The 21,509-nt window shown below is 53.4% G+C and overlaps 1 protein-coding gene across 1 annotated transcript; it reads right to left on the bottom strand.

The window, feature by feature from the left end:
• Positions 1-1,941: 1,941 nt before the first annotated feature.
• SPINDOC (spindlin interactor and repressor of chromatin binding) lies at positions 1,942-17,383 on the bottom strand. Its single transcript, XM_066360073.1, is given in 8 exon segments — positions 1,942-2,554; positions 2,557-2,651; positions 2,653-2,701; positions 7,861-8,058; positions 8,230-8,385; positions 8,540-8,689; positions 8,774-9,106; positions 17,022-17,383. Coding segments are annotated over 8 exon segments (1,167 nt in total). The 5' UTR covers positions 17,149-17,383; the 3' UTR covers positions 1,942-2,495.
• Positions 17,384-21,509: the final 4,126 nt, after the last annotated feature.

The following is a 21,509-nucleotide window of genomic DNA, read 5'->3' on the forward strand; positions in this document are numbered from 1 at the left end:
AGCAGCCCAGCCATGGGGGGGGTTGTGAGGGAGGTCAGATAGAGCCATGGAGCCTGACTCAGAGCAGTGACGCAACTGGGACGCTGCCCAGCACCAGGCAGGGCCCCTCCCAACCACAGCCTCCATGCTGGCCTCTCTTCAGGGAGGGAGGGGCTGTTCTTCCCGTGTCCCAGACTGGCTTTGCCCACAGGTTATCTCCTTGATCTGGACCCCGAGGAGGGACACTGGGAGGGCAGGAGGTGGCCTGCCTTAGAGCACAGAGGAGCACTGGGGTCTAGGGGCATGGGTGTCGGGGGTCGGGCAGTGGCACCCTCTTTCCCCACCCTTTCACTCCAAGTTGTGGTTGGTGCTCATCTCAATGAGATGACATGTCTGCCCTGGGGAGACATTGATATTTGAGCGGGAAGTCACCATGGCAGCCACCCTATGCAGAGAACTGTACTCCAAGAACCAGCTCATATTGAAAAATGTCACATAGGAATACACAGCCAGAGGGCACTTGACAAACATTTATTGAGCACCTACTATGTGCTAAGCCCAATGCACGGCTCTAGGAGAACGGAGTCACTGCAACCTAGTCCCTGCCCGGAAGGAGCTCACAGTCTACTGGGTCAAACCATTCATCATATTTACAACAGTGAAGGTGCATTTAGCTTCATTTTACATTGAGCTTGTACATATGTACGTTTTCTCAATTGTGAACATCCAGCAAGACAGCCACGTTGTTTAAAAGCACATCAGCGTAAATGTAAACACAGTCATACGATTGAAAGGATGAATAGTGATCAACTGCAGTAATTCGTACTCCTGTTTCAGAGCCAGATTTGCAGCCTTTATTCCTTCCTATTAGGGAGGGTACAAGTTTTGCCAACCTGCGCAAATGGGGGCAGACCCGGGAGAGTTCCACGGCCCACCTGACATCACACAGCGGGGCCTGAAGCTTCACCAGCTGCCTTCTCCACACTACACAGCACTAATCTAATCTCCCCTGGACAAGGGCCCCACACATCCCTGGGCTCCAAGTGAGTCAGAGAGGGAGAAAGGCGCATGTCCCATGAGTCAACCACACTGTGAGATCACTGACACCTGGTTTGGCTCATGCTAGCCCATGGGTGACACCAGCTCAGATAAGCACAGCGCTCTCAGGCCCCGATCCTTCTAAATCAGATCCTCCCTGACTTAGAGATTGGCTTTCTGGATTGCCTCAGGACCTGGCCGAGTCAGTGTCGTACTGGAGTATGTGCCCCTGTCCCTGAATACTTAGTGGATCAGGCGCGGATGGGGACTGGCCTGTTTATCCCATTTGCCCCTGGATTTTACACGGACAGTGCTGTGTGCCCCTGAGAGGGAGCACCCTGTGCCCTCTTCAGAGTTCCGTACTACCAAGAAGGGAAAGACAAGCCTCACAATGATCTGGCCTGCGATGGTGGTAAGGGAAAGGAATCAGGTGAAAAGACCCAAAGTGGGCCACCTCCTGGTCTGGGGGAGGGGAGACCAGGCAGAGGCTCCAGTTTAATTACACCAAGGAGAGGGCAGGACCAAGTGCTCAGCTGAGTACACAGAGCTACAGTGTTCAAGGGTGGCTTCCTCAGGACCCATCTGCCCACCTCCCCATCATGGGCCGGGGGAGGGGAAGCATCTCTCTGCGGCCTCTCAGACATGGACCGTCAAGTGAGTCAGAAAGTACAATACGCTAACTAGGTGTTTCTACCCCATCTCCAGGGCTGAGGCAGCGGAAGGGATGGGGTGTTTCTCTGTGACTGACACAAGTCAGCCCCAGGCATCTGACCAACAGAGCCTCGCCGGCCCTGCTCTGCCCTCTGGGGTGGGGGATCTTTGACCCAGGACAACCTTTCAGCTCTCCTGCCCTCAAGGTCGCCCCGGGCGGCCAGGTATTCTGCTAGCGAGTCCCTTCCCCCAATGATGGCCCAGACGGAACTCTCTTAATAAAAAAAAATAATTTATTGTCAACAAAGGAGATATATACAGCAGGAAAACAGGGGAAACGGAGAGGGTGAATGAAGCCCCCAGGTGGGCTGCTTGGGCCTCCTGTGGGGATGGAGTGGGAAGAGGTAATGGAGACCTCCTGGTTTAGGAGCCTGAACAGGTGGGGGAGGAGAGGTGTCCCCTGAGGTAGTGGGACTCAGCTCAAACTCCGTGATGACCACCTCTTTCTTGGGTAAGGCACTGTGCCAAGGGAGAATGGTGAGGGCTAAGAGAGGGTGGGGGACGAAGAGGGCTGGGTCAGCAGCCGGACAGGGGTGGGTGTTCTCCACAGGCCAGTGCCCTACCACACAATAGCCTCAGTCACCCTCGCCCACCTCGCTGGGTAGTTCTCTGTGCCCCCAACCAACAGTGAATGCTGCCTCTTCCTCTCCTCCATCCTGCCTTGGCACCTTGTTTTACTCGAAATCAGGTGGCAGAACGGGCAGCTCTGAGTGAGAAGCCGAAAGGGGACCCTGCCTCTTCCACCCCCTCCCCTGGAGAGAAAAATCCTACCTACTCCCTGCCTCTCGCGCCCCCCACACAGTGGTGCTGGACTCCGCCAGAACCTCGGCCAGACTGGGGTGTCACCTGCTCCCACACCCTTGGTACCCTGGGGATGCTCGGACCAGTCTTGCAGCAGGCTGACTGCCAGGGGTGCCTCCATCCACACGGACAACCTGGAGATCCAGCGTCCCGCGGAGCCCCGGAGGGGGAGCTGGGCAGGAACGGGAGCAGAGAGCAGAATCAGGGCCCTCAACACCCCGCCACGAGATGTTCCTCCAGGGCTCTGCCAACCGCACCCCTGTTTCCAAGCCCAGTGCCTGGTGCGAAGGGAAGCCCAACTGAGCAAACTCTGCTTTGTGTTCACAGAAGCTGGTCTGCCCCCGATAAACTATACATCGAGGGCAGGCTGAATCCCTTACTGGGCAACAATAACTTACTGGGCTACTCCACTGTGACCAACACTGCTAGCCGCTAGGGGCACAGCAAGTGGCTTTTTTGGAATTTCCATTCCAGGCGTGAGAGCCAATCAACAAGAAGAAACAAAAGGTGGAATATGATACATATGGACAGAAGCAAAGGAAAAAATATGCCAGGAAAGCAGTTCGGGAGGGTCTCACAAGGCTGACACATGAGCAAAGACGGACCGGAAGTGAGGAGTCAGCTATGCAGACAGCCGGGGGAAGAGACCTCCAGGCGGAGGGGAGGACAGTGCAGGGGCCACGGCAGAGTGCACCTGCTGCGGTCAGAACAGCAAGGCCGGTCCCTGCAGTGTGGGCGGGGGCGGAGGAAGAAAGAGCCTGGGGTGAGGGTCATATCACCACGAGGACTCTCACTTTTACCTGCAGAGTGACGGGAATGGAATGGAAGCACTCTGAGCAGGGCAGGCACAGGGTCAGCCTCGGGTTCTCAGTGAGAACACTGGCTGCTGTATGAGACCAGACCAGAGGCAAAGGTAAGAAGCCAGCAACCAGCTAGAAGGGTGTTTCATGAACCAGAGACAGCTTAGACTAGGGTAGCCACAGGGTAGGTGGTGACAGGAGAGTGAATCCTGAACACATTTGGAGGTGGGCTAACAGATTTACTGATGGATTAATGTGGGGGTTAAGAGGGACAAGAGGATGACGCTGAAGACTTGGTCCCAGTGAACAGAAGAAAGATGTGGCCAGTTTCCTCCGAAAGAGAAGACTGGGGAAGAGTCAACTGGCTGTGGGCGAGAGGAAGAGACTTTGGGTTCCATTTGGATACGTCAAGTTTGAGAACCTTTAGATCACCCAGTAGAGATGTCACACGGGCAACTGAAAGAGGGTTGAGATGGAGGGGAGAGGTCTGGGCGGGAGGGTTAAGGCAGGAGTAGTGGACACATGAATAGTACTTAAAGTCGGTGATTCTGGGTGGGGTCACCCAGGGGGTGAGTACAGACTTTGACCCAGGCTCAGGGCACTGAATCATTCATTCAGTCAGTCACCAAATACAGTACCTATTCTATGCTGGGCACTGGGGATATCACCAAAAATGAAACAGGCAAACATTCTGACCAGAAGGAAATTATATCCCAGAAAGAGGAAGACAAGAAGCTCCAGCCCGGACTGGGGAACAAGCAGGAGAAAGAGCAGCCCGCGAGGCCGCAGGAAAGCAGGCAAGCTGCTGAGAAGCGAAGGGAAGACAGTGCCTCCAGGAAGGAGGGAGGCTGGCTTCCGGTTACTGCAAGGTCAGAGAAGACGAGAACTGAGCACTAGATTTACTTTTATGGAAGTCAGTGGTGAGCCTGCCAAAAAAAAGACTTTTAATGGCAGGAGGAGTGAGGATGAGAGTTTGACTGAAGTTCTTCCAAAGAGACTGGAGGCAGTTAGCACAGAAAATGGGACAGGGGCTAAGGAGGGATGGGGGTCAAGAAGGGAGAAAGAGCCCCTTGTGGCTGCTGGGCAAGACCCCGAGGAAAAAGGGACGGGTGTGACGCAGAACTGCTGCAGGGGAGGAGATGGGCCCGAGCAATGGGTAGAGGAGGGTCAGCCTTTGCAGAGCAGCTCAGTTACAGTGGCGGGAGCGAAGAGAGAAGATGCGGCCTGGATGCAGGAGGGAAGGTGGGAGCCAGTGGGAGTGCCTCTTGGCACTGCAGGCGGGCATCTGAGTGGGCGTAATGGGAACGCACACGGGCTGCTGCTTCCTGGGCGAGGGGCCCCGAGCACAGCACCGTAACTCCCAAGGCAGGGGCCAGCTTCTACAACATGGGAATCAGGGCCCTCCAGACATCCCGTGGGGATGTTCCCCGAAGGAAACCAACCCCCCGCACGATGGTTGTGTAGACTTAGAGTCTAGTACACAGTACAGCTCACTAAATTAGAGACTTCTCAAAACAATGTAATTAAGGGCGAATTGTTTCTGGTAGTGAGGAGGCCAGAGGGGTGGGGGTAGAGATGGGGGTAGGGAGGGAAGGAGAGGGTCAGGAGAGCGGGGCCTGAGATGTGAGGTCTCCTTTCAGAAACTGTGAGTGATCAGAGCCCCAGGGCCACATAAGAGCAAGCCAGGAGGATGTATCAGTCAAGCTGAGCCCCTTTAGCACTCAACCCCCTTTAACACAACCACCCCCTTCCTTCCTCGCCTTCTTCTTCACTTGTGCATGTGTGACATGTGCACGCCTGCTCCAGAGGGGAGGGCCTGGGCCCACTTCTCCTTTCCCATCAAGGCCTTTCTCTGAGTAGAGACCCTGGAAATGTTACCACCAGGATGACCGGTGAAGGCCGCGCCCATCCATTCATCTGTCAAGAAATCCTTGCTAAGGGCTTTCGCTGTGCCAGGCACTGTCCTAGGTGCTGAGAACAGAAGCGAACAAAGACCCTGCCCCCCATGAAGCTCACACGCTCTTCCTCACGCGCGCAGCTGCAGACACACACTCTTCTTTCTCCTCGGCCAGCCTGGAACCCTCTGGTCCAACCAAGGCATCCTAGCCAGAGCTCTAGAACCTACTCAAGCTAATCACCAGCAAGACAAAGGGGCTCTTTTCTCTGCTAGTTGTGAACGGGCCCCCAGGACCACCTTTCTCTTTTCTTCTGGCCTGGTATCCTCCCCACCTTCATCCTGCAAGGTCCTTGGAAAGTCCCAGAAAGTCTCTTCTGACTGCTTCAGTCGTATCCATCAGCTCAGCTGACCTGACCACAGCAAACTTCTCCAACTTCTAAATCCTTGATTTTTAAACTTTGAAAAGTGGTAGTATCTATATTCAAATAAAATCTTCAGAGAGCTTTAGTATATAAAACAACTCAATGTGTAGACATTCCAGTTGAAGGCTCACAGGTTTCTGAGAAATCCATCCAGTGCTGAGATCCTAAACCAGCTCGAGACCGTCAGCCCGAAGCCTTCACTCCGCGCAGGGCCAGCGCGGTGCCCAGCCATGCTCTCTCTGCTTCACCGCCTCCGACCTGGTCCCAGACAGACTGTGAGCTTCCTGGGAACGAAGGCTGCCTCACCCATGTCATTTCCCAGAGTGCTTCGCTTGAGGGCGAGGCTGCAGGAACATTTGCTGTGGCATTGTTTAGTATCTTCTGTGGCTCCTGGGCCATGTCCTACCTCCAGAGGTCCTGCCACTGCCGAGGACATCCATCAGTCCCCTCCATCCCTGTCATGTCATTCAATCAGTTGGTTGAATCCTAAAGTTTCAAGCTTTTCCCACTCACCCCAAAGGGACTTGAGATCTCAGGGGCTCCCTTCTCGGCTATTCACCACTCCAGACCGGTGGAGTTTGGGCACAGGGTGCCCCAGAGCTCAAAATGAAGGCTCTCTTTCAAGAATGAAAGCCGAAGACCCACTGAACAGCGGAAGAGGTCAGTCATTGACAGCAGCGGTCCCCCGAAGACAATGAGGAGACTCGGAAACGCTCAAGTCCAAGCAGAGCAGTCTCGGGGAGGCAGGTCTGGAATGTGCCTCAAGCTGACACTTGAGACACTTAAAACCGTGATCTACGTGAAGGGACGAGGCCTGCCTTGAGATCAGAAAAAGCGGAGCCCATCTTGGTAAACAAAGAATAACAATAATAACAATAAAGGAGGTGCACACGTGAACGTCCACGCACACACACGCAGAGCTTTGGGAAAGGTCTGGAGGATACAGTGCAAACTGTAAGAGTGGTCACCACTGGTGAGTGGCGTGGGCTGGAGAAGTGGCACGCTTGCTTTTTTCTCTCGCATGCCATCTTTCTCTAAATCCAAATGCACATCTCAGACAGGCCAAGACAAGGCACACCCTGTGCCACTCAGTCCCCGCCTCCAGGACCATTTCCTGAGCCCAAGATGTTGCAAGCAGTGCCTGGTGTGGTGGGACGAAGAAAGGAACCAAGCCCGGCCTCCGCCCGACTGGAATGTGTTCCAGTCTCATCTGAACTCGGCCACTGCTTGGTTATGTGACTGTGGCAGACAGAACACTAGTACCCCAAAGATGTCCCTGTCCTAGTCCTAGGACCTGTGACTATGGTATATTTCACCACAGGGGAGAATTAAGGCTACAGATGGAATTATTGGTGCCAGACAGCTGACTTAAAGCAGAGATTCATCTGGATGAGCTGGGTGGGCTCAGTGTGGTCATGAGGGTCCGTAAGTGGGGAAGAGGGAGGCAGAAGAGTCGGGCAGAAGCTGGCCACGTGGGCTCTGAAGACAGAAGAAGAGCACGGAGCAAGGAATACAGGAGCCTCCAGAAGCCGGAAAGGCAAGATAACGGGCTTCCCCCGGAGCCTCCGGAAGGACACAGCCCTGCCGACACCTGGACTTTTTAGCCCAGGGAGACCTCTGAACTCCAGAACTGAAAGGTTCTTGTGTTGTAAGCCACTAAGTTTGTGGTGACTTGTCATAGCTGCCATGGGAACGAACACAAGCACCATGGGAAGAAGGAACTCTCTCTGGTAATCTCCTCTGGAAGACACTTTTGTAAGGATCAACTGAACTACATAGAAGTTTCCTAAAATCAGCAGGCCGTGCTACAGAAGCGCACGCTTATTGCTATCACCTGGAAACTCACTAAGCTGCTCTCCCCACAGAGGTGTGTGCTGAGGGTGCACCACTGCTCTGTCTCCTGGTGACAGTCCCAGATGGGCCCCTGCTCCACCAGACCAAAGTGGAGACCTCTCAGGCTCCAGCTGAAAGCAAAGTTTGGGTGTCAAACTTGGGGAACACTGGCTCAGTCCAACCTGACAACCAACTCTAGGAGACGCCCAAGGACCCAGCAGGAAAGCCCAGGCTGCAGCCAGCATCCACCTGTCACGACCACCTGCCCCACACTCCAGGGGCTCGAAGCACCAGCCACCTCAAGGGGCAGTCTCAAGGAGCCCAGAGCCCAGGGGTGTGGCCTGCCTGACCCCCGTGTCTCCCCCGCTCAGGAGCTCACCTGGAGAGGGGCTTTCCAGCTGGGGAAGGCCTTCGGCCGCGCTCCCCTCTCTGGGCACGTCCTTGCTGTCCGAGGTCCTCAGCTGGGTGTGGGAAAAGAGCTGCAGGACGAAGCCAGGCGGGAAGCTGCCATCAGTGAAGTGTCGGACCTCGGTAGGAGCTGCGAAAGTCTCTGTGGGTGAGTCAGGTGATGGGGGATCTGGAACGGAGGACAGAACGGGACCGTGAGTCCAAAGAGGCTGGGCAGCCCAGCGCACTGAGGCCTGCGTCTAAGGGCCAAGCACCACTCAGGGGAGTGCGGTGGCCCAGGCCCTGTCCCCCCATGGCGCAGCCAGAACACCCCTGGCCCCACCTTGGGCCCTCCCGTCACCTGGGTCAGGGTCAGGGTCAGGGTCCAGGTCCAGGTCCAGGTCCAGGTTTTTGGTCATGGATCTGCTTCTCTTCTTTCTGACCGGCTCTTCCTCGGGGGTCTCCTTCCATCTCTGACCACGCAGCTTCTTACTTCCTGGCTCTGTGGCAGGGGCAGCTGCAAAAAGAAAAGGCCTCAACCCTTTCCAAGGGAGCACGCCGGAACCCTGTCAGCTCAGGGCTGCCGCAGCTCTGCCCAGTAGCCTCTCGCCCTACAACACAGGCCTGTGCCCCCGCCCCCCACTCAGCCTCCCTGCCTCCTCATGACTGACCGAGAAGCTCGAGGGGGCGGAGTCCCCTGGGCCGGCTCCTTCTAGGGAGGGAGGGGTTGTCCTCAGAGTCAAGGAGAACGACAATCTCTGCTGGCACTCTGGCAGGGTCTGGGGCAGAGCCAGGGTCTGCACTGGTATCCTGGCCGGAGTCTGAGGGCACAAAAGCCCTGTGAGCGCCCCACATGTGCCCTCACAGGTCCGCGTTTCTCCCGTCCCCACCCCAGGCCCAACTACCTGAGTTGGGTGGGGATGGCTGCTCAGTGCTGACATCTTGCAAAAGTGCCACCCCCTCGCTCCAGGCTTCCAGGATGTTGCTCTTTTCAGAAGGGCTCAGGTCCAGGGTGTGAGGATGTTGCTCCAAGATGTGGGTGCGCGCCGTGTCCGCCGAGGGGAATGGGATCTCGGCCCCACACACCATGCACAGCGCGCGCCCGCCGCCTCCCGGGCTGTTCCCCACCAGGAACTCCTGCTCCCAAGACACGTGCTGCTGCTTGGGCTCCTCACAGCCATCGGCGCCTGCTCCCAGCAGGCTGGGCCTCGGTGGCAGGGTCTTCTCCTGCTGGGTCACTATGGGAAGGAGGGGGCGGCGTTATCAGCAAAGGTGCTCATGCCCAGGGCCAACACTAGTTAGAACAAGTCCCCAAACTTGGCACGTGGTGTAGGGGAAGGAGCATTACCACTGTAAAAAAATGGGTAAATGGAGTGGGAGCTGCTGTCCCAGAGGAACTGTCTCACAGCACATCTTATGCAGCAAACCTGTGGAATGTTAAAAGGTCAAAATAACCTTTGGACTGGGCCTAAAGCAACACTGTCCTAAAAAACTGTTTGCAAGGATAACAAGAAACCAGACACGATGACTACCGGACTGAACATTAAAAGCATTCTTTAGCCTGACTGGTGGTGGCACAGTAGATAGAGCATGGATCTGGAACCCTGAGGTCCCAGGTTCAAAACCCTGAGATCACTGGGTTGACCGCGGGCTCATCCAGCTTGAGCACGGGATTACTGACATGAGCTTGAGCCCGTCAAGACACGTAGGAGAAGCAATCAATGAACAACCAAAGTGATACAACTATGAGTTGATGCTTCTCATCTCTCTTCCTTCCTGTCTGTCTCTAAAAACAAAAACAAAACAAAAAACACTCTAGAATTAGCATCACTAGCCTGACCAGGCGGTGGCGCAGTAGATAAAGGGTCGGACTGGGATGCGGAGGACCCAGGTTCGAGACCCTGAGGTCGCCAGCTTGAGCGTGGGCTCATCTGGTTTGAGCAAAGCTCACCAGCTTGGATCCAAGGTCACTGGCTCAAGCAAGGGGTTACTCAGTCTGCTGAAGGCCCACGGTCAAGGCACATATGAGAAAGCAATCAATGAACAACTAAGGTGTCGCAACAAAAAACTAATGATTGATGCTTCGCATCTCTGTTTCTGTCTGTCCCTATCTATCCCTCTCTCTGACTCTCACTCTGTCTCTGTTAAAAAAAAAAAAAAATTAGCATCACTATAGCTTATCTGCACCAATAGTAATATCTTCCAACCTGACTAGATGGTGGCACAGTGGACAGATAGTCGACTTGGGATGCTGAGGACCCAGGTTTGAAACCCCAAGGTTGCTGGCTTAGTGTGGGCTCACCAGCTTGAGTGCAGGATCATAGACATGACTCCATGGTCGCTGGCTTGAGCAAGGGGTTGCTGGCTGAACTAGAGACCCCCGTCAAGGCACATATGAAAAAGCAATCAGCCCTGGCCGGTTGGCTCAGCGGTAGAGCGTCAGCCTGGTGTGTGGGGGACCCGGGTTCGATTCCCGGCCAGGGCACATAGGAGAAGCGCCCATTTGCTTCTCCACCCCCCCTCCTTCCTCTCTGTCTCTCTCTTCCCCTCCCGCAGCCAAGGCTCCATTGGAGCAAAGATGGCCTGGGCACTGGGGATGGCTCCTTGGCCTCTGCCCCAGGCGCTAGAGTGGCTCTGGTCGCGGCAGAGCGACCCCCCCCCCCCCGGGGCAGAGCATCGCCCCCTGGTGGGCGTGCCAGGTGGATCCTGGTCGGGCGCATGCGGGAGTCTGTCTGACTGTCTCTCCCCGTTTCCAGCTTCAGAAAAATACAAAAAAAAAAGAAAAAGCAATCAATGAATAACTCAAGTGCCGCAACTATGAGTTGATGCTTCTCATCTCTCCCCCTTCCTACCTGTCCTTCTTTCACTGAAAACAGAAAAAAATAGTCTTCCATCTGTTGATGTAATTGTCCCCTTCCCTTTCTCATATAGATTCCTTGCCTTTGTCTCCTAATTAGAACACTACAGAGGTGGGCAAAAGCAGGTTAATAATAATACAAGAATAAATTGTGTTTCCAGGACTCACATCTGTAAACCTACTTTTGCCTACCCTGGTATTTGGGTTTCTGCCTGACTCAGTGATTCCTGAATAGCCATTCTTTGTGTGTGTGTGTGTGTCTGTAAAAGAGAGACATAGATAGGGACAGACAGGAAGGGAGAGAGATGAGAAGCATTAATTCTTTGTTGCAGCACCTTAGTTGTTCATTGATTGCTTTCTCAAATGTGCCTTGATTGGGGCTCCAGCCAGAGACCTTGGGCTCAGCTGATGAGCCCTGCTCAAACCAGATGAGTCTGTGCTCAAGTTCGCAACCTCAGGGCCTTAAACCTGGGTCCTCTGCGGCCCAGTCCGATGCTCTATCCACTGCGTCACTGACTGGTCAGGCAGCTATTCTTTTTGATGTCAAAAAAAAATGTTGTCTTTCATTCAGGACTTTTATTTTTATTTTACTTTTAAATTTATTGGGATGACATGGTTCGCCATACCATACAGATTTCAGGTGTACAACTCAATACAACACCATCTATACACCGCATCATGCATGCCCCCAAGCAATGTCTTTTCTACTCCCATTTCCCCCTTGCTGTTATATCTGTGTTATGTATACATGGTTTTTTGTGTTTTTTTTTGTATTTTTCTGAAGCTGGAAACGGGGAGAGTCAGACAGACTCCCGCATGTGCCCGACTGGGATCCACCCGGCATGCCCACCAGGGGGCGATGCTCTGCCGCGACCAGAGCCACTCTAGCTCCTGGGGCAGAGGCCAAGGAGCCATCTCCAGCGCCCGGGCCATCTTTGCTCCAATGGAGCCTTGGCTGCGGGAGGGGAAGAGAGAGACAGAGAGGAAGGGGGGGCGTAGAGAAGCAAATGGGCGCTTCTCCTGTGTGCCCTGGCCAGGAATCGAACCCGAGTCCCCCTCACGCCAGGCCGACGCTCTACCGCTGAGCCAACCGGCCAGGGCTGTTTTTTTTTTTTTTTAATTTTTCTGAAGTTGGAAACGGGAAGGCAGTCAGACAGACTCCCGCATGTGCCCCACCGGGATCCACTGGGCATGCCCACCAGAAGGCAAAGCTCTGCCCATCTGGGGCATTGCTCTGTTGCAACCAGAGCCATTCTAGCGCCTGAGGCAGAGGCCACAGAGCCATCCTCAGCGCCCGGGCCAACTTTGCTCCAATGGAGCCTCGGCTGCGGGAGGGGAAGAGAGAGAGGAAAGAGAGGGGGAGGGGTGGAGAAGCAGATGGGTGCTTCTCCTGTGTGCCCTGGCCGGGAATCGAACCCTGGACTCCTGCACACCAGGCCGACGCTCTATCACTGAGCCAATCGGCCAGGGCCTGTGTTATGTATACATGTTTATTGGCTAATCCTTTCACCTCTTTGATCCAGTCCCTTGTTCCCCATGTCCATTCCTGTTTTTATCTTGTTTCTCAGTTCACTTTGTTCATTAGATTCCACATATAAGTGAGATCATATGGTATTTGTCTTTCTCTGACTGGCTTATTTCACTTAGCAACATAATCTCCCAGGTCCATCTATGCTGTTATAAAAGGTAAAATTTTCTTTATTACAGCCATGTCATGGTACAGGGGGTCCTCAGGTGACACAGTTCCATTCTTATGACAGTGATGTAACCCGAATTTTGGTGGTGTTTTTTTAATATATATTTTTTATTTTATTTATTCATTTTTAGAGAGGAGAGAGAGAGGAAGAGAGAGAGAAGGGGGGAGGAGCTGGAAGCATCAACTCCCACATGTGCCCTGACCAGGCAAGCCCAGGGTTTCGAACCAGCGACCTCAGCATTTCCAGGTCGACGCTTTATCCACTGCGCCACCACAGGTCAGGCGGAATTTTGGTGTTTAAGTAGAAAAATACCCCAGCCTAACACAACGGAACACTTGCATTTTTAACAATCCAAAATGGTAAGTGTACTGAGGGACGCCAACTCCGCCACTCCCACGCTGTCACTGCGGGTTCTTCTGCCCCACACAACCAGTCGTTCACCACGTAGTGAAGTACATGCGAACGGCATAAGCTGAAATACTAACGTCTCGATTTTTTAAGGTTTTTATGGGAGTGAGAGTCGTAAACTGGAAATATTGTATGCCAACTATCATAACCTGAGGACCCTGTATTCCATTGTGTATATGTACCACAGCTTTTCTTTTTTTTAATTTTTATTTATTTATTTTTTTACAGAGACAGAGAGTGAGTCAGAGAGAGGGATAGACAGGGACAGACAGACAGGAACGTAGAGAGATGAGAAGCATCGATCATTAGTTTTTCATTGTGCGTTGCAACACCTTAGTTGTTCATTGATTGCTTTCTCATATGTGCCTTGACTGCAGGCCTTCAGCAGACCGAGTAACCCCTTGCTGGAGCCAGCGGCCTTGGGTTCAAGCTGGTGGGCTTTTCCTCAAACCAGATGAGCCCGCACTCAAGCTGGTGACCTCGGGGTCTCGAACCCAGATCTTCCGCATCCCAGTCCAACGCTCTATCCACTGCGCCACCGCCTGGTCAGGCTGTACCACAGCTTTTTATCCATTCATCCACTGATGGACACTTGGGCTGTTTCAGATCTTGGCTACTGTAAATAATGCTGCAATGAACATGGCGGTGCATATCTTCTTGGAGGGGGCTTTTATTTTTAGCTCAATACTACCCAGTCTTTTTCTCCCTTTCCTTAGAGCCCATGAAGTGCTAGAAACATTAAACACAGCCGCCATGCCTTGGCATCGCCCTAGAGCAGGGGTCCCCAAACTTTTTACACAGGGGGCCAGTTCACTGTCCCTCAGACCGTTGGAGGGCCGGACTATAAAAAAACCTATGAACAAATCCCTATGCACACTGCACATATCTTATTTTAAAGTAAAAAAACCCCAACAAAATGGGAATAAATACAATATTTAAAATAAAAAACAAGTTTAAATCAACAAACTGATCAGTATTTTAATGGGAACTATGCTCCTCACTGACCATCAATGAAAGAGGTGCCCCTTCCGGAAGTGCGGCGGGGGCTGTAGTTTGGGGACCCCTGCCCTAGAGCACCTCCACGCCTTCTTTGAATCTAGCCTCACACCACAGGTCCACGTATGTTTTCCAACAGGCTGTGATGTTCCCGTATGTCTTCAGCCTTGGCACACCGCCCAGATTACCCAGTTAGTCTGGCAAATTCCTACATTTCCTTAATAGACCTGCTCAAATTCTCACTCCTGGGAAGTCTTCCTGACCTCCCAGCCTGGCAGGTGATTATACACATGTCTGACTTTCAGGCCACAGTGCACTCTTTCTTGAAGGCAAAGATGGTAATGTTACCATCTTACTGTTCCCCCAGGGCCTGGCACATAGGAGGTGCTCAGTGAGCCTTCGGTCAGTGAATGATGTGCCTGCTTCTCCGCCTGTTGAGAGCCCTTCATCAGGCCACCCATGCCATCAAAACTAGCCTCTCCCTACAGTGCTCCCGAAGCATTTGCAGCTGTAACCTTGTCCCCATCGGTCTGCCTGGCACCTGCCCTTTGTGCACATGGACCTAAGCTGCCCGGGCAGGAACTCTGTAGCTCAGCAAAGGCAGGCAGCTCAGGGCTATGCAGAGCGCCTCCGATCCCTCAGGGATACACCTCTTTCCCACCTGAGAGGAAGGGATTCAACATAAACATGGGAGGCCCTAGCAGGGACGGTACAGAGGAGGTGGCATTTGAAATGGATAGGAGAACTGGCCTGGACTCAGAAGGTCCACATCCAAAGCTGGGCTGTACCTCTCTCCCAAGTGACCCTGGACAAGGACCTTGCCCCTCAGTCGCAATCAGGCGTTCCTTCCCACTACTTGTCCAAGGCAGCCCTCGTCAAGGTCACCAACTAAACCCAGAAGTTAGTTCTTAAACCTCATCTTTTGACTGATCACTTTCACTTCGATTTTTGTCAGTTTCCAGGGTCCTTACTTCCCTAGGGCTCTTTTTCAGTCACTTATATATCAATTCCTCTTTCCCTCCTTCATCATCTCTTCCAGGTACTGGCCTGGCTCCCTCGCCACATCCAGGTCGCTGCTAAGGAGCCGCCTTCTCACCATGGCCTTCTCTGCCACGCCGCAGAAAGCTCCACATGCCCTACCGGAGCACTCCAGTCCCCTTCACCATTTCATTTCCCCCACAGCACACATCACCACCTGACACAGTACGTGCTGTATGTTCCCTGTCTCCCAGTACACTGTACTCCATGACAGCACGGATTTCCAATCCTTCATACCTGTATTTCCAGCATCAAGAATAGTGCCCGCTATGTAACAGTGCTCAGAAATGTCTAAAGAGGGACCGACTCCATCTCCAACCTAGAATCACTGGAGAATGCCGTGACTCTGTCCTCGAGCCCCCTTCCTCTCACGGTCTTGTCCCACTTCCCACTGCCTGCCTGCTGACAATTCCTGAATGTATCCGTCCAGCCAGACTCTCCCATGAACTCTAGACCTGTGTGTCTACCTTTCCACCTGACCTCTCCACCTGAATGTGTCACGGGCATCTCAAACTTACCATATTCCCTCCTGAACCCCCCCCCCCCCCCAGCCTGCACTGTATGCTTCCCACCCACCTCAGGAGGTGCGAACCCACCATTCCAGTTAATTCATCCTTTTTCTCTCCTACCCCAAACCTGTCAAGAAGCTTCTTGCTTCAGGACCTTTGTACTTGCAAGTCTGGCTTTCCCTCCACTTATCTACCAGGTTCACTCCCATACTTCCTTTGGGTCTGTGCTCAAACTTCACCTTATTGGAGAAGCCTTTCCGGATCACTCAATATTCCAAATACAACTTACCCCACTCTTTCTCTTTACTTTACTTTAGTGTTCTCAGAACCCACTCATTGCCACCTGACATACTATGCGTTTATTCATGTTTGCCTGCCTTTGATCCTTCGTGTGAGTCTGTATATGTACATGTATATACATATGTGTTCTAGAAGGGCTGAGTTCCATCTTTGTTTATAGCCATTAGCATGCCCAGACTTAAAATAGTGCCTGGCATATAGTAGGTGTCCCATAATTACCTTCTTTGGACTTCTAGTTCCCCATCCATAGCAGTGGGGAGAAAGGCCTCTCTTGCAGGTTAAGGATACTGAGCCAGCCTAGCAGGAGCACTCAACAAACCCTGCTAAAGTAGGGGAAAATCTCTTCGTTGGACTGAAAGCTGAGAAGCATAACGCCTTTATTTCCCTCATTCATTTTCAAATCCTCCTGATTCCAAAAAGATGAAGAGGCAGCGCAGGCCCACACGAGGTCCGCTGAGGGAAACGGAAATGGCCTTCCTCTCCACCTCTTCTGGGCACTTTCCCTCCAAAGAGAAGGGGTATCTGGGAATGAAAGGATATTTGCACTTCCATGACCAGAACTTCTTCCATTAAGGTGGCTCTTTGTTTCCTCAATGTCCGCGAGGTCCCGGGGACTGAAGAAAGTGGTGGGAGGGGAGGGAGAGCAAGCCCGCCCCCCACGCCCGGCTCTCTATAGGGCCGCGAAGGGTCCCTCTAGCAAGCGCTGCTTCTCCACAACCAGGTGCTGTAGGCACTCCCTCTCACCCCCGAAGCTCTAGAATCTGCCACCTGTGGCTTGTGCGAGTGGAAGGCCCAGAAACGGAAGGGGGGGGGGGGCTGGAAGCTTCATCCACGGAGGACCCTGAAAATCCTCATGGTGGGAGGCGGCAGCGCCCGCCTCCATCCTCCGAGCCCTCCGGACAGCAGACTGCCGCGCCCAGTCTCGGGCCCGGAGGCCCTGCCGCCCCTCGGCCTACAGCGCAGCCTCGACCCTGGGCCTGCCTCGGCCCGCGCGGGCGGGAGGCCGCGGCTGCAGACGCCCGGCGCCTCCGGGGATCAGGCCGCCCGTGCGGGCCCCGGGCGAGGGGGCCAAGGGGAGAGGGGCTCGGGGGCCCCGGCCGATCCAGAGCGCAGGCGGGCGCGGATCGAAGGCTCCAGACCCTGGGCGGGGGAGGGGGAATTCGCGGAGGCCTGAGATTCCAACCCCGGGTGGGGGCGGAGCGAGAGCGCACCCGGGCCGGGCCCGCACCGAAGGGGGCGGCGAAGTCCCACACCCGAGAGGGGCCCGGGCGCCTCGGCCCCTGGCCGGGCGGGGGCAAGCCCGAGCCCCGCACCGTGACGTGGGTCCGGGATGCCCTCCCATCCTCACCTCTGAGCATCGGCTCGGGCCGCGGAATGACGGCCACCACTACGGCCTCCTCCTCGTCCTCCCCTTCCTCGCATTTGAGCGTCACCTCGAAGCAGTCGAGGGCGGCGCCTTCGGCCTTCAGGGCCATGGTGCGGCCGGGGATGTCGCGGTCTCCGGACCCCGGAGGACAGGCGCGCAGGCCTGGGCACTCAGTCAGCGGCGGCCGCCGACGCCGCCCCTCCCCGCCGCCCGCCGGGCCTGCGACGGGCGCGTCCGGGCCTCCCCGAGACCTGGAGCGTCGGGACCCCAGGCGGGGAGGAATCAATCCGCGACCCCAGACCCGCGCCGCTCCCTTTTATGGAGCCTCATTGTCGGCGCCCGCCCGCCCGGCCCTCTGAGGGCCCGCCCCCGAACCCGGCGCGGCCAATCGCACGTGGCTCCGCCCCGCGCACGCGGCTCCGTTAGAATCCCGGGACCCGCCAGGCCTCGGTAAGGGCCCCGCGGGCTCCAAGCAGCCTTCCACCGCCGAGGCGGGCAAGGCGGCCCGTGAGGGAGGACCCTAGGCTTGCCCAGGAGGGGTCGTCCTGAGCCAGCCGGCCAAAACCACTGGGTCACTGTCCGGTGAGATGCTAATGGGTCACTGTCCGGTGAGATGCTAATGTGGCATATTTTGCTGGCGTAAGAGCTTTTGATCGGGGTCGCTCTGCCTTTCCCAGACCAAGTCTTCCGCCGCTAGAAGATGCCCCCGGCGGGAAAAGAACCGGTGGGGGACTGGAAAGGGCCTTGGCGAGGAAGAGTGGAGTTGGAATTAGTTCCAGTCTGCCAGCTCTGTGATCTTGGGCACATTATCAGTTTTCTTAGACTACTTAATAATAAAAAAACATCGTGGAGCCTTCTAGGGAAGGGACATGCAAAGATGAAAAGCCAAGTGGAGTGTGGACATATGCAAACCATCTGTAAAGTTTATGATTTATAGTTTTTATTATTATTTTTAATTTTAATAATACAGCAATTTATTTGATCCAGAGAATACACCCGGAAGCAAGATCTGAAGTGACCAAGATAAATGCTTCCTATGATTTAAAGTTTTTAACTGTGAGTCCGGAGACTGTGAACCTCCCCAAGGTCACACAGGAGTCCTTGGGAGCCCAAGACCAGGGTCTAGTTGCCCCGACACCGCAGCATTTCAATCCTGTGTGTCATAGATGGGCCTCTCCGGCTGCTGTAGAAGGGCTCCTGAGATTTTAGTGGAGAAAATGTTGGACACTGAAAATCCATTTTAAAATGCCACTGTATCGTCGGCCCTGGCCGGTTGGCTCAGTGGTAGAGCATTGGCCTGGCGTGCAGGAGTCCAAGGTTTGATTCCCGGCCAGGGCACACAGGAGAGGCGCCCATCTGCTTCTCCACCCTTCCCCCTCTCCTTCCTCTCTGTCTCTCTCTTCCCCTCTGCAGCTGAGGGTCCAATTGGAGCAAAGTTGGCCCGGGCGCTGAGGATGGCTCCACGGCCTCTGCCTCAGTCGCTAGAATGGCTCTGGTTGCAATAGAACAACGCCCCAGATGGGCAGAGCATCGCCCCCTGGTGGGCATGCCGGGTGGATCCTGGTCGGGCGCTTGCGGGAGTCTGTCTGACTGCCTCCCCGTTTCCAACTTCAGAAAAAAAAAATGCCACTGTATCAGACCAAGCACAGTAGTAATTCAGAATAATGTACAGTCTTGCCCACATATGACAGTGGTCCCGGTAAAATGATAATGGGGCTGAAAAATTCCTATGGCCTACTGACCTCACAGTGATAGGCTTTCTGAAAGTGGTGACCCCTCCTCAAGAAGAGCCTAAGGCAGGTCCTTCAGGAGACGTTCCAGAAGAAGGCTTTGTTAGCATAGGAGATGGCAACTCCTTGTCTGTTACTGGCCTTAAAGAACTTCCAGTGAGGAAAACAAGTCCAGGTGGAAGACAGTGCAGGATAGGGTTAGGCTAATGTGTGTGTGTGTGTGTCTGTGTGAGTGTGTGTGTGTGTGTGTGTGTGTCTGTGTGAGTGTGTGTCCTAGTTTGTAACCGAAAAGTTTAAAAAGTGAAAAAAATTAAAAGCTTACAGAAAGATATAAAGAAAATACTTTTGTGTGGCTGTATGATGTGCCTGTGTTTTAAACTAAGTATTATTACAAAAGAGTAAAAAAGTTTTAAAAATTTAAAGTTTATAAAGTGAAAAAGTAAGCTAACGTTAATTTATTATTAAAGAAAAAAAATATATACTTTATTTAGTGAGAGGAAGGGAGGCAGAGACAGACTCCTGCGTGCACAGGACGGGATCCACCCTGCAAGCCCACCAGGAGGTGATGCTCTGCCCATCTGGGGCATTGCTCCGCTGTGGCTGGAGCCATTCTAGCGCCTGAGGTGGAGGCCATGGAGCCATCCTCAGCACCCGGGCCAACTTTGCTCCAGTGGAGCCTTGGCTGCAGGAGGGGAAAAGAGAGATAGAAAGGAGAGAGGGAAGGGTGGAGAAGCAGATGGGCTCTTCTCCTGTGTGCTCTGATTAGAATTGAACCCAGGACTTCCATGCACGGGGCTGACGCTCTATCGCTGAGCCAACTGGCCAGGGTCTGAAAAATATTTTTTATAAATTTAGTGTACCTAAATGTGCAGCATTTATAAAGTCTGCAGTGGTGTACAGTGATGTCCTGGGGCTTCATACCCCTCACCCTCCTCACTGAATCACCTAGAGCAACTTCTGGTTCTGCAGCTCCGTTCGTAGTAAGTGCCCTATACTGGTGTACCATTTTTATCTTTTATATTGTATTTTTACTGTACCCTTAATTTTTTATTTATTGATTGGTTTAGAGAGAGAGGAAGGGAAAAAGAGAGAAACATTTGTTCTTCCATTTATTTATGCATTCACTGGTTTATTCTTGCATGTGCCCTGACCAGGGATTGAACCCAAAACCTTGGTGTATTGGGACAATGCTTTAATCAATTGAACTACTGGCCAGGGCTTTACTGTACCTTTTCTACATGTAGATACACAAACACCACTGTGTTACAGCTGCCTACAGGTTTCAGTACAGTAACATGCTGTATAGATTTGTAGCCTAGGAACAATGGGCTAGCTAGACCATCAAGGTCTGTGTAAGGGCACTCTGATGTTCGCATAACAATGAAATCACCTAATGACACATTTCTCAGAACGTGTCCCTGTGGTTAAGCAACACATGACTGTAGTAGTTTGGGGTCGGGAGAGGAGATATGAACTAGTCTATATAGATTACAGTATGTTTTAGGTGAATAATTTTGTTACTTTCAAGGATATCAGGCTTGTTTTTTTTTTACAGAGACAGAGTGAGACGGAGAGAGGGACAGATAGAGACAGATAGACAGGAAGGGGGAGAGATGAGAAGCATCAGTTCTTCATTGCGGCCCCTTAGTTGTTCATTAACTGCTTTCTCATATGTGCCTTGACCAGGGGCTACAGCAGAGCGAGTGACCCCTTGCTCAAGCCAGTGACCTTGGGCTAAAGACAGTGACTTTGGGCTTCAATCCAGTGATCTTTGGGCTCAAGCCAGCAACCATGGGGTCATGTCTATGATCCCACACTCAAGCCAGTGGACCCTTGCTCAAGCTGGTAAGCCGTGTTCAAGCCGGATGAGCCAGTGCTCAAGCCACCGACCTCAGGATTTTGGTGATCTAGTGAGTAAATGGGTTTTCCTGAGTTCTGTGAGTCATTCTAGCAAAGTAATTGAACCCAAGGAGGGAGTCATGTAAACCTCTGATTTCTAGCTAGTCAGCCAGAAGTATAACCAGACTTGCAGTTAACATCCTGAGCTGGAGGCAGTTGTTAGAGCCTCCAATTTGTAGCCCGACTGGCATCTGAAGTGAAGAGTGGTCTTCTGGGATGGCTCCTTTCACCTGTGGATTCTGCTTCTATCTCTGGGTAGATAATGTCATAATAAGCTGATACCCTGCTGGTGTAGGAGAATTGTTTGTCGGTATATGGAAGCTAACACACACAGACACAGACACACAGACACACACAGACACACATACACACTCTAGAGTTGGGTCTGGGAAGGATCCCATTCAGACATTGATGTGATGAGACATAGATGAGGCCACTTTGTGACCACAAAAATGACTTTGCTTGTTTCTGAGTGATTGCTGCTTTTTTTTTTTTCCCCAGCAAGAGAGACAGACAGTCCTGGCCGGTTGGCTCAGCAGTAGAGCATTGGCCCGGCATGTGGAGGTCCCAGGTTCAATTCCCAGCCAGGGCACACAAAAGAAGCACCCATCTGCTTCTCCACCCTTCCCCTTCTCCTTTCTCTCTCTCTCTCTCTTCCCCTCCTGCAGCCAAGGCTCCATTGGAGCAAAGTTGGCCCGGGCGCTGAGGATGGCTCCATGGCCTCCGCCTCAGGCACTAGAATGGCTCAGGTTGCAGTGGAGCAACGCCCCAGAGGGGCTGAGCATCGCCCCCTGGTGGGCATGCTGGGTGGATCCCAGTCAGTCACAGGTGGAGTCTGTCT

This window comes from Saccopteryx leptura, chromosome 1 (genome assembly GCF_036850995.1).
Source record: "Saccopteryx leptura isolate mSacLep1 chromosome 1, mSacLep1_pri_phased_curated, whole genome shotgun sequence".
NCBI lineage: Eukaryota > Metazoa > Chordata > Mammalia > Chiroptera > Emballonuridae > Saccopteryx > Saccopteryx leptura.